A 14366-nucleotide genomic window follows, 5' to 3' on the forward strand; every position below is an offset into this window, starting at 1 on the left:
AAAGCAAACACAAGAAAGCGGCAGGATGCAGTTCACTGATTTTAAAGTAGAGAGTTCTTTCTATAAATGCCTCTGCGATGGTTTTTTCCACCACAAGCCACAAAAATACTATATGTTGCTGAGGGGATTTCCTTGAAGATTCAATAATGCCGCAACCAAAAGGGGAAATGGCCACGTCGCCTTTTAGAAGCGGTGTTCCGTAGTGGAGAGAGTCCGAAGGACCTGGGTTCTAATCCTGACGCCACCACTTGTCCGCTGTGTGACCTTGGGCAAGTCACTTCACTTCTCTGGGCCTCAATTATGTCATCTGGAAAAGGGGGCTTGAGACTGTAAGCCCCCCGCCATGGGACAGGGACTGTGTCCAACCCACTTTGCTTGTATCCGCCCTGGTGCCTAGTAAGTGCTTAACAAATACGCCAATTAATATTATCATTATAACTTGGCAAACAATAACTGGTTGAGAAGCAACGTGGCTTGGTGGAAACAGCGTGGGCTTGGGAGTAAGAGGACGTGGGTTCTAATCCCGGCCCCACCACCTGTCTGCCGTGTGACCTTGGACAAGTCACTTGACTTCTCTGTGTCTCTGTTACTTCAGCTGTAAAATGGGGATTAAGACTGTGAGCCCCACGTGGGACAACCTGATTACCTTGTATCTACCCCAGCGCTTAGAACAGTGCTTAGCACATAGTAAGCGCTTCACAAATGCAATCATCATTATTATTATTATTATTATTATTATTGAACAAGCCAGTGCCAGTTCCATCCGTGCCAGTTCCATTAGTGTGCATTTACCTTGCTTCGTGCTTACAAAATGAAGCAGCATATTCTAGGCCGGTGTGGGCAGGTAACATCATCAATCATCAATCGTATTTATTGAGCGCTTACTATGTGCAGAGCACTGTACTAAGCGCTTGGGAAGTACAAATTGGCAATATATAGAGACAGTCCCTACCCAACAGTGGGCTCACAGTCTAAAAGGGGGAGACAGAGAACAAAACCAAACATACTAACAAAATAAAATAAATAGAATAGATATGTACAAGTAAAATAAATAAATAAATAAATAGAGTAATAAATATGTATAAACATATATACATATCTGCTGTACTCTGCTGAGCACTTAAATCGTGGTATTTAAGCGCTTACTATGTGCCAGGCACTTTACTAAGCGCCGGGGTAGATACACGGTAATAGGGTTGGACACAGTCCCGGTTTCTCCTAGGGCTCAAAAGTCTTAATCCCCATTTTACAGTTGAGGCCCAGAGAAGTGACGCGACTTGCCCAAGGTCACACAGCAGATGAGTGGCAGAGCCAGGATAATAATAAGAATAATAATGATGGTATTTAAGCGCTTACTATGTGCAAACTGTTCTAAGCGCTGGGCGGGGGGGGGGATACAAGGTGATCAGGTTGTTCCACGTGGGGCTCACAGTCTTAATCCCATTTGACAGATGAGGTAACTGAGGCACAGAGAAGTTAAGCGACTTGCCCAGAGTCACACAGCTGACAAGGGGTGGAGCTGGGATTAGAACCACGACCTCTGACTCCCAAGCCCAAGAATCCACGTCTTTTGGACTCCCGGGCCCGTCTCTATCCACCGAGCCACACTGCTGTTGTGTGCAGAGCACTGTACTAAGCGTTTCTTCCAATATACCAGAATTTAGCGGGCACTTTGCCTGCCCCTAGCAAGCTAACAGTCTAGAGGGAGACTATTTATGACTTCCTTTCTTCCGTCCTTTCAGTTGAAACCCAGCTGGGTTTCTTTGGTGACCACTGGCCTCTTTCACATCCCACTTTCCCTTCCTTTTGTCGGCACAAAAACGTAGGTTCTGTCTGCCGTGGTAATCCCTCTGCTTCATAAATTCCACCACGTGCAAGTGACATCTTGAGAAGCAGCGTGGCTCAGTGGAAAGAGCCCGGGCTTTGGAGTCAGAGGTCATGGGTTCAAATCCCGGCTCCGCCAACTGTCAGCTGTGTGACTTTGGGCAAGTCACTTCTCTGTGCTTCAGTTATCTCATCTGTAAAATGAGGATTAAAACTGTGAGCCCCCTGTGGGACAACCTTGTAATCTCCCCAGCGCTTAGAACAGTGCTTTGCACATAGTAAGCACTTAACAAATACCATCATCATCTCTCATCTTAAGAGGTCATGGGTTCAAACCCCAGCTCCACCAATTGTCAGCTGTGTGACTTTGGGCAAGCCACTTCACTTCTGAAGCAGCGTGGCTCAGTGGAAAGAGCCCAGGCTTTGGAGTCAGAGGTCACGGGTTCAAATCCTGGCTCCGCCAGCTGTCAGCTGTGTGACTTTGGGCAAGTCACTTCACTTCTCTGGGCCTCAGTTACCTCATCTGTAAAATGGGGATGAAGACTGTGAGCCCCCCCGTGGGACAACCTGATCACCCTGTAACCTCCCCAGTGCTTAGAATAGTGCTTTGCACATAGTAAGCGCTTAATAAATGTCACTATTATTATTAAACACATTTTTATCCAGAAAGTAGGGTCGGGTGGTGTTTAGAGAAAGCTGGGAGAGGTTGACATGTTACTGGATTCTTTTGTTTCTTCTCTCCAGTCAAGCCCTTCCTGTTCACCCCGGGGGTCATGGCCAGCTACCGTGGGCTGTGACATTCGTTCTTTTCATTCATCCCATCATTTGATCGTATTATTGAGCACTTACTGTATGCAAAGCACTGTAATAATAATAATTATGGTATTTGTTAAGCGCTTACTATGTGCCAAGCACTGTTCTAAGCGCTGAGGTATATAATAAGGTGATCAGCTTGTCCCACGTGGGGCTCACACTTTTAATCCCCATTTTGCCGATGAGGTAACTGAGGCACAGAGAAGTGAAGTGACTTGCCCAAGGTCACACAGCAGACAAGTGGCGGAGCCAACAATTAAACAGACCCATTCCCTGCCCACAATGAGCTTTCAGTCTAGAAGGGGAGACAGACACTGATATAAATAAATACATACATACATAAATAACAGATATCCACTCCCTTAGCACAGTGCCTGGCATATAGTAAGCACTTAACAAATGTCATTATTATTATTATTAATGGACAGGCAGTGAGAGCAATTTCATTCCAGCCATTTAGTAGTATTTGCAGGCTGCAGGAACTTGGAGGAATGTGAAAACAATTTCTTCTTATTTCTAGGTTGGAGCGGTCAATGCATGTTTCTTGGCCAAAAGAGGCTTCCAAGTTGACATCTATGAAGCCAGGGAAGGTAAGCAGTCCTAACCTTAGTTGAAGTCGTCCAAGCATGGAGTGTGAGAGATGGAGGGGGCCTAGGGTTAGGGTTTTGGAAGGGGGTTCAATCAATCAATCAATCAATCATATTTATTGAGCACTTACTGTGTGCAGAGCACTGTACTAAGCCCTTGGGAAGTACAAGTTGGCAACATATAGAGACGGTCCCTACCCAACAGTGGGCTCACCGTCTAGAAGGGGGAGACAGAGAACAAAACCAAACATATTAACAAAATAAAATAAATAGAATAGATATGTACAAGTAAAATAAATAAATAAATAGAGTAATAAATATGTATAAACATATATACATATCTGCTGTACTCTGCTGAGCACTTAAAGGGGAAGGGACAAGAGGACACGCCTTCTCCATTTTGAGTGAGAAATGGAATTCTCCAATGTGGCTGCGTTACGATGCCCAGGGAGCTGTTTGAACAGAGCTTCTGTCTCATTTATTCCATCAATTTTATTTATTGAGCACTTACTGTGTTCAGAGCAATGTACTAAGTTATGGATCAGTGGAAAGAGCCCGGGCTTTGGAGTCAGAGGTCATGGGTTCAAATCCCCACTCCGCCACTTGTCAGCTGGGCAAAGTCACTTCACTTCTCTGGGCCTTGGTTCCCTCATCTGGAAAATGGGGATGAAGACTGTGAGCCCCCCGTGGGACAACCTGATCACCTTGTATCTCCCCAGCACTTAGAACAGTGCTTTGCACATAGTAAGCGCTTAACAAATGCTGTCATTATTATTATTATTATTATTATTATTGAGAGAGTACAATAGAACAATAAACAGACACAGTCCTTGTCCACAATGAGCTTACAGTGTAGAGGAGGAGACAGACATTAATAGAAATAAATACATGACAGATATAGACATAAGGGCTGTGGGGCTGGGAGGGGGGCAGGAATAAAGGGAGCAGGTTGGGGCGACGCAGAAGGGAGTGGGAGAAGCGGAAAAGGGGGGCTTAGTCAAGGAAGCGCTCTTCAGCTGAGGTCAAAAGCATCCGTCCGGACCACCTCCTTGCTCGGACTTTATCCTTAGGAGAAGGAGGAACACAGCCAACCATTAGATTTTGTTTTTAAAGTGGAAATTCACTTGAAATGAACAACAAAAACCCCCAGCCCGCAACCTCACGTCTGAGGCTCAGTTCAGCGTTCCAGACTTTGCTTCTGACGTGAAGATCTTCTTCCTCCATCGCAGATCTTCGGGTTGCTGAGGTCGCTCGCGGAAGGAGCATCAACTTGGCTCTCTCTCACAGAGGGCGGCAAGCCCTCAGATCTATTGGGCTGGAAGACCAGGTATCCCTCTACTCTGTCTTCCCCATTGGATCCTGGGGCTCACACAGCAATCATTCAATCAAGAAGTAGTATTTAATGAGTGCCTATTGTTTGCTTGGGAGATTTCAATAATAATAATAATGATGGCATTTGTTAAACGCTTACTATGTGCGAAGCACTGTTCTAAGCGCTGGGGAGGATACAAGGTGATCAGTTTGTCCCACGGGAGGCTCACAGTCTTAATCCCCATTTTACAGATGAGGTAACTGAGGCACAGAGAAGTTAACTGACTTGCCCAAAGTCACAAAGCTGACAATTGGTAGAGTTGGGATTAGAACCCATGACCTCTGACTTCCAAGCCCGTGCTCTTTCCATTGAGCCACGCTGCTTCTCATTATCTATAGGATTTATTGAGCACCTACTGTATGCTTGGGAGATTTCAATCATTAGTATTTATTGAGCACCTATTGTGTGCTTGAGAGATTTCCATCAATCAGTAGTATTTATCGAGCTCTTATTGTGTGCTTGGGAGAGTTCAATCAATCGATAGTATTTATTGAGCACGTATTGTGTGCTTGAGAGAATTCAATCAATCGATAGTATTTATTGAGTGTCTATTATTTGCTTGGGAGTGATCAATCATTCGATCACTAGTATCAAGTGAGTGTCTACTATATGCTTAGGACAGTACAACAGAAAGTGGATGTGATTCTTGCTCTCAAAGACCCCACAGGGTTGCTGGGGATACATGATTTGATTTCACCGCATCTTGGGGGACTGGAGTTTTTGCCTTGATTTATAGTGATCTCCCAGGCTTAATTTTTCATTTTTAAGAAACAGATTTACAGACCTTGATACTTAGGTCAGCATTCCACGGTCGTGGACTTACCTCGGTCGGCTGTGATTTCAAGCCCCGCCTGATTGATTCTCTTTCAGATTGTGTCCCAGGGGATTCCGATGCGATCAAGGATGATTCATTCTCTTTCGGGGAAAAAGTCTGCCATTCCCTATGGCAAGAAGAGCCAGGTAGATTCCAGTCAGCCGGTCAATCGTATTTATTGTAATATTGTAATTAAATAAATTACAGATATGAACGTAAGTGCTTTGGGGTGCGAAGAGTGGGAGAAGCAAGGGAGCAAAATAAAGAGAGATCGATTGGTAAGGCGCTAGGCCCCTTTATGTCTAGCATTATTATTCTCAGCCCTTAGTTTTCCTTTACCGTGGCTCAGGCTGATGGATTGATGCGATTTGGGGGGTTAGGACTTAATCGGGGAAGACTTGTTGAAGGAGAAGGGGTTCATGAGAATGGATTTGTTTTCCAAATCAGTCCTGCGTGAATTTTCAAAGAAAAAAAGTGTATTTTCACTTTGGCTGCAGAAATTAGAGGAGATGGAGGCATTTGTTCATTTGTTCAGTGCTTAGAACAGTGCTTTGCACATAGTAAGCATTTAATAAATGCCATTATTATTATTATTATAGTGGGAAGGTGAGAACCAAGTAAGATGTCATCTGCTCAACTGAGAAGCCATGAGATTGTTCAATCAATGTTATTTGTTGAACACTTACTGTGTGCAGAGCACTGTACTAAGCACTCGGGTGAGTGAAATAGAACAGATTTGGAAGACGCATTCCCTGTCCACAATGAGCTTGCACTCTAGAGGGGGAGGCAGACATTAAAATAAATTCCATAAATGCTATGAGGCATTTATGAGGTGGGGGAAAGAGCTTGGTTTTACCTTTTTGTTTTTCTTGCAGTATATTCTTTCCATTAGCAGAGAAATTCTAAACAAAGAGCTTCTGACTGGTAAGTCTTATGGCCTTTGGTAACGACCCCGCTCTCATTCCGTCTTTGACATCCTCATATTTGACCAAACTTTGGGCGGTCCTTGTGAATTTAAGATTTTCCAGGGACTTGTCACCTTGATGCGTATCCAAATTCTTAGGAATTAGATCGATCATCTTCAGAGAATGTTTACTCCTAGGCCTTCCTTCCGAGTTTCTGCCAGCACCGACAGATATGGGGCAGAAACTCCTAACCCACGCGCCGTGCCGTCCGTTCTGCTGTAACTGCAAGTCATTTAACTTCTCTGGGCCTCAGTTACCTCATCTGTAAAATGGGGATTAAGGCTGTGAGCCCCCCGTGGGACAACCTGATCACCTTATAACTTCCCTAGCGCTTAGAACAGTGCTTTACACATAGTAAATGCTTAATAAATGCCATCATTATTATTATTATAATGCATGATTTTATTGCAAGGTTTGGATAGAAGTAAATGGAAGAATTCATCTCCCACAACGAGTCTTTCCTGGTAGAACGCGCTGCCCCCAAATCGACACAAGCGGATTCGTTGCTGGATGTAATGGTCATGGACATGCAAGGGGGATGTCTTGGCATCTGATATGCTGAGCTTCCTAATAATAATGGCACTCATTAAGCACTTACTATGTGCCAGGCACTTTTCTAAGCGCCAGGGGAGATACAACTTTATCAGGTTGGACACAGTCCCTGTCCCTCATGGGGCTCACAATCTTCATCCCCATTTTACAGATGAGGTAACTGAAGCCCAGAGAAGTTGTGACTTGCCCAATATAGATAGGTTTCGTTAACGTGGCATTCTTTGAGAGCACAACTCCCATACTAAGGGAGAACTGTCTGTCATCATAATGTCACAAGTGCTCTCTTTTGAAATACAAGCTGGCAGATTTTCCCACCTCAGGGCCTCTTGGATGAGAGAGCTCGATGATTTTTATCCAGAAAGAGGAAGGAGTCGGTGTTTCACACGTCCTTTATTCACATAGCCCGAGAGTTCATTCATTCAATCGTATTTATTGAGCGCTTACTGTGTGCAGAGCACTGTACTAAACGCTTGGGAAGTACAAGTCGGCAACATATAGAGACGGTCCCTACCCAACAACGGGCTCACAGTCTAGAAGGGGAAGACAGACAACAAAGCACGTAGACAGGCGTCAAAATCGTCAGAACAAATAGAATTATAGCTATCGAGAGTTGGGCTAACGCGTTCTTGAAACAGCGCTTGTTACATAATAAGAGCTTAACGAATACTGTAAAAAGAAAAAAAATGCATTTGTATTTTGTCAGAGCACCTCTCCCATAAGATAGAGTGGGTTCGGAGGATAGTGCCACCTCGGGACTGGGAAATGTGGGAGGCATTGATCTTTCTTTTCACCTTTTTTCTTTCCCCTCCAGAGGTTGAAAAATATCCCAATGCAAAGGTGCACTTTGGCCACAAACTGTTGAACTGTAGACCTGAGGAAGGAAAGCTCACCGTGTTCCGGTAATTATTGGACCGGTTTGAAGGCAGGCAGCTGCGGGGGTGGGGAGAGGTTTGGTGGGAAGAAGGGGATGAGAGGGCATGTTCCCAATTTGCTTTTAGGTTAATCATTTTCAGAACCTCAAATCAGTGACTTGACAAGCTTAGTTTTTAGACTGGATAAGGGTTCTTTTTTGTGGGGGTTTTTAAATCTGGTGGTCACTAACCTAGTGGATAGAGCCCGGGCCTGGAAGTGAAGGACTTCCCTTCACTGTGCCTCAGTTAGCTCGTATGTAAAATAGGATTCAGACTGGGAACGCTGTGGGACAGGGACTTTTTCCAACCCGATTCCCTTGTCTCTCCCCCAGTATTTAGTACAGTGCCTGCTACATAGTAAGCGCTTAACAAATACCATAACAGCAACAATCTCCCTACCTGGCTATCAGTCAATCAGTCATATTTATTGAGCGCTTACTGTGTGCAGAGTACTGTACTAAGTGCGTAGCTCTGTGAGCGCCAAGTTCTCAACTTGATGGCCTTTATTGATTTTTACAGATCCGACGATGGGCCCGTGGAAATTGCATGCGATCTCATTGTTGGCTGTGACGGAGCTTATTCTACTGTCAGAAAACAGCTCTTGAAACAGCCACGTTTCAACTTCAGCCAACATTATATCTCTCACGGATACATGGAACTGACCATTCCACCCAAGAATGGAGAAGTGAGTAAAGTAATAATACTAATAATGCTTTTTGTTAAGCGCTTCCCATGTGCCAAGCACTATTCATTCAATTGTATTTATTGAGCGCTTACTGTGTGCAGAGCACTGTAGCACTGGAATAGATACAAAGTAATCAGGTTGGACGCAGTCCCTGTCCCACGTGGGGCTCACAGTCTTAATCCCTTCACGACATCATAATGATAGTAATGATAATAATAGTGGTATTTAAGAGCTTACTATATGCCAATCATCACATTAAGCGCTGGGGTAGATACAGTTCAATAGGATCAGACACAGCCCCTGTCTCCTATGGGGCTCACAGTCCAAGTAGGAGCAAAATGGGTATTTAACCCCCATTTCACAGTTGAGTAAACTGAGGCACAGAGGGGCACAGAGGTTACACAACAGGTAAGTGGAAGAAACGAGATTAAAACCTAGGTGATATAATTCTCAGGCCTCGTTATTTACAGTGAGGCCTGTCCTAGGGAACCACCTTTTATCTGGATTTCAGAGAAAAAAAGCCTTGGGAATTTTACTGGGTGACCTCCTTTGAGGTCAGACCCCTTCCCCTGACAAGGTTTTCCACCGTCCTTGGAAGTATTATCAAATCTAATGGTGATCATTAATCAATCAATCAAATTTATTGAGCATTTAGTAGGTGCGGAGCACTGCTCCAAACACTCGGGGAAGTACAATACAACAGGATGAGCAGACACATTCCCTGCTGGAAAAAGCAGATCTGGGGGACAAGCCTCTTCTCCTGACAGATTGTTCACCATCCTTGGAAACATTACTGATTCTTGTGGTGAACGGGAGAAGGAAAAAACCATATTTGGAAATGCACCACATAATCGGAGGCAGGGATTATTTGGTTTGTTTGTTTGTCTCTGCTCTGCCTCTTCTAGCTCTTCCTCTTGTTGTGTCAATATTTCATTATAATAAAGAGCATACATGTTTTCATAACGTAATGGGCAAATGGAAGCCAAAGTCCATCATGGAAATAAGGTTCCTGGCAAAACAGGAAGACAGATTGTCTTCCAAGAATGCTAGAGCAAACAGATTTATTATTTGTTTTGAATGGAAAGTGCGATGGCTTCTGTGAATTGATCAGATCTGCCTTGCTCTTCAATTGAAAAAGAGATAATGGATTGGATGATTACAGCCACTCAGTTCTGCCTTAACGACGTAAATTTCTTGTGGACAGTCAGCCAAGCGTGTATTTACTGAGTGCTTACTGTGTGCAGAGCACTGTACTAAGCGCTTGGGAGAGAACCATATAACAATATAACAGACACATTCCCTGCCCGCATTGAGCTTACAGCCTAGACGGGGAGACAGACATTAATGTAAATAAGTGAAATGACAGACGTGGACATTCATTCATCATGAATGGATGAATAAAGGGAGGATGAATAAAGGGAGGATGAATAAAGGGAGGATGAAAAAAGGGAGCAAGTCAGGGGGATGCAGAAGGGAGTTGAGGGAAAGGAAAAGAGGGCTTAGGGAAGGCTTCTTGAAGGAGATGGGCCTTCAGTAAGGTTTTGAAGGTGGGGAGAGTCATTGTCTGTCAGATATGAAGAGGGGAGGGAGCTCCAGGCCAGAGGCAGGACATGGGTGAGAGGTTGGCTGCGAGACGGATGAGACGGAAAGACAGTGAGAAGGTTAGCATTAGAGGAGTGAAGTGTGCCTCCCAATTCTGTTATATTGGACTCTCCCAATTGCCTAGTACAGTGCTCTGCACACAGTAAATGCTCAACAAATATAACTGATTGAGAATGTATCGGAGAGACGTCTCATTCACGAGGCCCATACTGGTCCCCTCCGGCCAAAACTGTTTCTTCCCACCCTGCATCTCGTTATATCCAGACAGACATACGTTACCAGAAAAGTCATTCCTGTTTCCAAACAGTAGCGTCCTCCCCTAACCACCTAGTACAAACACGCATCGTGGCGGACCTGACTTTGCTTAATGGAGGGATGCTCAATCGATCGGTAGTATTTACTGAACACAGCATGGCCTAGTGGCTAGAGCCCGGGCCTGGATGTCAGAAGGACCTGGGTTCTAATCCCCGCTCCCCCGCTTGTCTGCTGTTTGACCTTGGGTAAGTCACTGTGCTTCTCATTGTCGCGGTCACCTCATCTGTAAAATGGGGATGAAGACTGCAGGCCCCATATGGGACTGCGTCCAACCCGATTTGCTTGTATCCACCTCAGTGCTTAGTACAGTGCCTGGCGCTTAACAGATACCATCGTTATATTATTATAAAATGGGGATGAAGACTGCGAGCCCCAAGTGGGACAACCTGATTACCTGGTATCTACCCCAGTGCTTAGAAGAGTGTGTGGCACCTAATAAGCACTTAGCAAGTGACATCATTATTATTATTTATTACGCTCTAACTCCTGGGTCACAGAACAGATGAAGCAAGGCACCACCTTACTGTCAACAGAGCCCCTATTTTCTCCCAAGCACTTAGTACACACTCAGCGAGTGCTCAATAAATAAGATTGATTGATTGATTGATTGCGGGGCGGGGAAAGTCCACTCTCCAAAGCAAATGAAATCTTGGAGAAAACTCCTGTGCCGAATGAACGCCTTCTAGTTATGTCGCACTAATGAGTTTGTCAACCTTCCTTTTCTTTTCCAGTTTGCCATGGAGCCCAATTGTCTGCACATCTGGCCCAGAAACACCTTTATGATGATTGCACTTCCTAACGCGGTATGCGTGGAGGGCGTGCGCCTCATCCTGAAAGGAGGAAAACCAACTCGTCCCCACAGTGCGTTTCTCTGGGTGCAGAACACTTACTAAGCCCTTGGGAGAGTATAATATAACAATAAACAGACACATTCCCTGACCCCAACAAGCTTACAGTCTAGCGGGGGAGGCAGACTTTGATATAAAGAAATAAATGACAGATTCGGACATAGGTACCGTGGGGATGAATAAAAGGAGCAAGTCGGGGTGACGCGGAAGGGAGTGGGAGAAGAGGAAAGGAGGGTTTAGTCAGGGAAGACCTCTTGGAGGAGATGGGCCTTCAATAAGGCTTTGAAGGCTTTGGATATTTATTCATATTAATGTCTGCCTCCCCCTCTAGAGTGAAAGCTCATTATGGGCAGGGAATGTGTTTGCTAATTCGGTTGAACTGTACTCTCCCAAGCGTTTACGGCAGTGCTCTGCACATAGTAAGCGCTCAATAAATGCGATTGATCAATGTAGTGGGGAAGACAAACGTTAAAGTGAACTACTGCCAGGGGAAGCTCAACCTCACCATGCCACCTCTTCCTCTGGCAGAACAAGTCTTTCACGTGCACGGTGTTTATGCCCTTTGAAGACTTCGAAAGCCTCACAACCGGCAGCGAGGTCTTGGATTTCTTCAAGCGGAACTTTCCCGATTCCGTTCCCCTCATCGGAGAGTGAGTTCTCCAAAGAGTGAGAAAACAGTGTGGCCTGGTGGGAAGAGCCCGGGTGCCACAGGACCTGAGTTCTAATCCTGACTCCGCCACTTGCCTGCCGGGTGATCTCAGGCAAATCACTTCTCAGGACCTCCGTTTCCTCCAAATGGAGAATTCAATGCCTGGTTTCCCCCTGAGATTGGGAACCCCAAGTAGGACGGGGACTGATGTTCTTGTGCAAGGTCTTAGTACTCTGTTTGGCATCTAGTAAGTGCTATAAAATAATAGTTATGGTGGTATTATTAGAGAAGACTTCACAGGAAGTTGATCCTTGCATCTAACTGGTAGGGGTGTGATTTAGCGGACCAAGGCCGGGCCCGGGAGTCAGAAGGGCCTGGGTTCTAATCCCGGCTCCGCCATGTCTGCTGTGTGACCTCGGGCAAGTCACTTCACTTCTCCCGACCTCAGTCACCAAGAGAAGCAGCGTGGCTCAGCGGAAAAGAGCCCAGGCTTTGGAGTCATAGGTCATGGGTTCAAATCCCATCTCCAATTGCCAATTGCCAGCTGTGTGACTTTTGGCATCACTTAACTTCTCTGTGCCTCAGTTGCCTCATCTGTAAAATGGGGATTAAGACCGTGAGACCCCGTGGGACAACCTGATCACCTCGTAACCTCCCCAGCACTTAAAACAGTGCTTTGCACATAGTAAGCGCTTAATAAATGCCATCGTTATTATTATTATTATCTGGAAAATGGGGATTGAGACTGTGAGTCCCCCATGGGACAGGGACTGTGCCCAATCTGATTAACTTGTGTCCACCTCAGCGCTTAGAACCGCGCTTGGAACATAGTAAGCCCTTAAGAGGTGCCCTAATTATTACTATTATTTTTCTCTCTCAGGCAAGCTCTGAAGCGAGATTACTTCCTGCTCCCAGCCCAGTCCATGATAGCCATAAAGTGCTCTTCGTTCCACCTGAAGTCCAAATGCCTGCTGATGGGAGATGCCGCCCATGCGATCGTGCCGTTTTTCGGACAAGGAATGAACGCGGTGAGTTCTCACCGCTCAGCAGAAGCTGAACGGGACAGCTGGCCCCAGGTGACATAATAATAATCATAATAACCCAGAAGGACCTGGGTTCTAATCCCGGCTCCGCCACTTGTCCGCCGGGTGACTTGGGGCAAGTCATTTAACCTCTCTGCACCTCAGTTCCCTCGTCTGGAAAATGGGGATTAAGACTCTGAGCCCCATGTGGGACAGGGACTGTGTCCAACCCGATTTGCCTGTATCCACTCCAGAATTTAGTACGGCGCTTGGCACATAGTAGATGCTTAACAAATATGGCAATTATTATTATTACTGTGGAGACTAAACTCCCTTTTTGTCCCACTTTCCTTCTCTGTCCCAGAGCAAAGGGTCTTCCTTTTCACTAGAACATCTGGGCGTGAAGCAGAAAGACAAAGACAGTACAGGCCTAAAGTCACTTAGAGCTGCAGATTAGTTGGGGGTGGCTTTTTTATAAAAGTTAAAGGTCAGTGTGTTTTTCGTTTCTCTCTCGTTCCTGGGTAATCATTAATGGAAAATTTGGGATCCAAAAGAGGTGAAGGTGAGAGGTTTTCCCAACCTTTGAAGGATGACGATTAAGGCCACCTGGACAATTACATGGGATTATTTGGAGATGTATAACAAGGGAGGATATCATTAGATTAGTGGCTTTCCTGGTTAGTTATAAACCGGCGGAGATCTGTGGGGAAAATCACAGGTTTTTAGTATATTTTCCTTACTGGTTAGTTATAAACCAATGGAGATCTGTGGGGCAAAAAAATCATAGGTTTTTAGTGTATTCTCTTTTTGCTCCCTCTTTTTTGCCTCAGAGAAGCAGCGGGGCTCAGTGGAAAGAGCTCGGTCTGGGGAGTCAGAGGTCACGGGTTCTAATCCCACCTCTGCCACTTGTCAGCTGTGTGACTTTGGGCAAGTCACTTAACTTCTCTGTGCCTCAGTTACCTCATCTGCAAGATGGGGATTAAGACTGTGAGCCCCACATGAGATGACCTGATGATCTTGTATCTCCCCCAGCGCTTAGAATAGTGCTTGGCATGTAGTGAGCGCTTAACAAATACCATCATTATTATGATTATTAGGAGGTAGTCTGGCCTAGTGGAAAGGTCATGGGAGACTAGGAGTCAGGAGACTTGGATTCTGGTGGTCTCGGCCACTGGTCTGCTGTGTGACCTTGGGCAAGTTACCTAACCTCTCTGGGCTTTTTTTCTCATCGGTAAAATGGGGATAGTAATAATCGATATGGTAGTCATTAATCACTTTCTATGTGACAAGTCCTCTATGAAACACTAGAGTTGATAATAATAATAATGATGGTATTTGTTAAGCGCTTACTATGTGCCAAGCACTGCTTTAAGCACTGGAGCCGTGTAGAAGATCAGACACAGTCCT

At 45.3% G+C, this 14366-nt stretch overlaps 1 protein-coding gene across 2 annotated transcripts in view; it reads left to right on the forward strand.

Annotated features, from left to right (window-relative positions):
* Positions 1-14366, forward strand: part of KMO (kynurenine 3-monooxygenase) — a 28640-nt gene that overhangs the window by 5968 nt on the left and 8306 nt on the right. For both annotated transcript variants that reach the window (XM_038761457.1, XM_038761456.1), the window contains exons 2-10: positions 3158-3227; positions 4454-4551; positions 5467-5556; positions 6286-6334; positions 7739-7826; positions 8358-8523; positions 11172-11243; positions 11817-11938; positions 12818-12965. In XM_038761457.1, coding sequence (XP_038617385.1) covers positions 3158-3227; positions 4454-4551; positions 5467-5556; positions 6286-6334; positions 7739-7826; positions 8358-8523; positions 11172-11243; positions 11817-11938; positions 12818-12965 — 903 coding nt within the window. The remainder of the gene's footprint in view (positions 1-3157; positions 3228-4453; positions 4552-5466; positions 5557-6285; positions 6335-7738; positions 7827-8357; positions 8524-11171; positions 11244-11816; positions 11939-12817; positions 12966-14366) is intronic.

This window comes from Tachyglossus aculeatus, chromosome 19 (genome assembly GCF_015852505.1).
Source record: "Tachyglossus aculeatus isolate mTacAcu1 chromosome 19, mTacAcu1.pri, whole genome shotgun sequence".
NCBI classification, from domain to species: domain Eukaryota; kingdom Metazoa; phylum Chordata; class Mammalia; order Monotremata; family Tachyglossidae; genus Tachyglossus; species Tachyglossus aculeatus.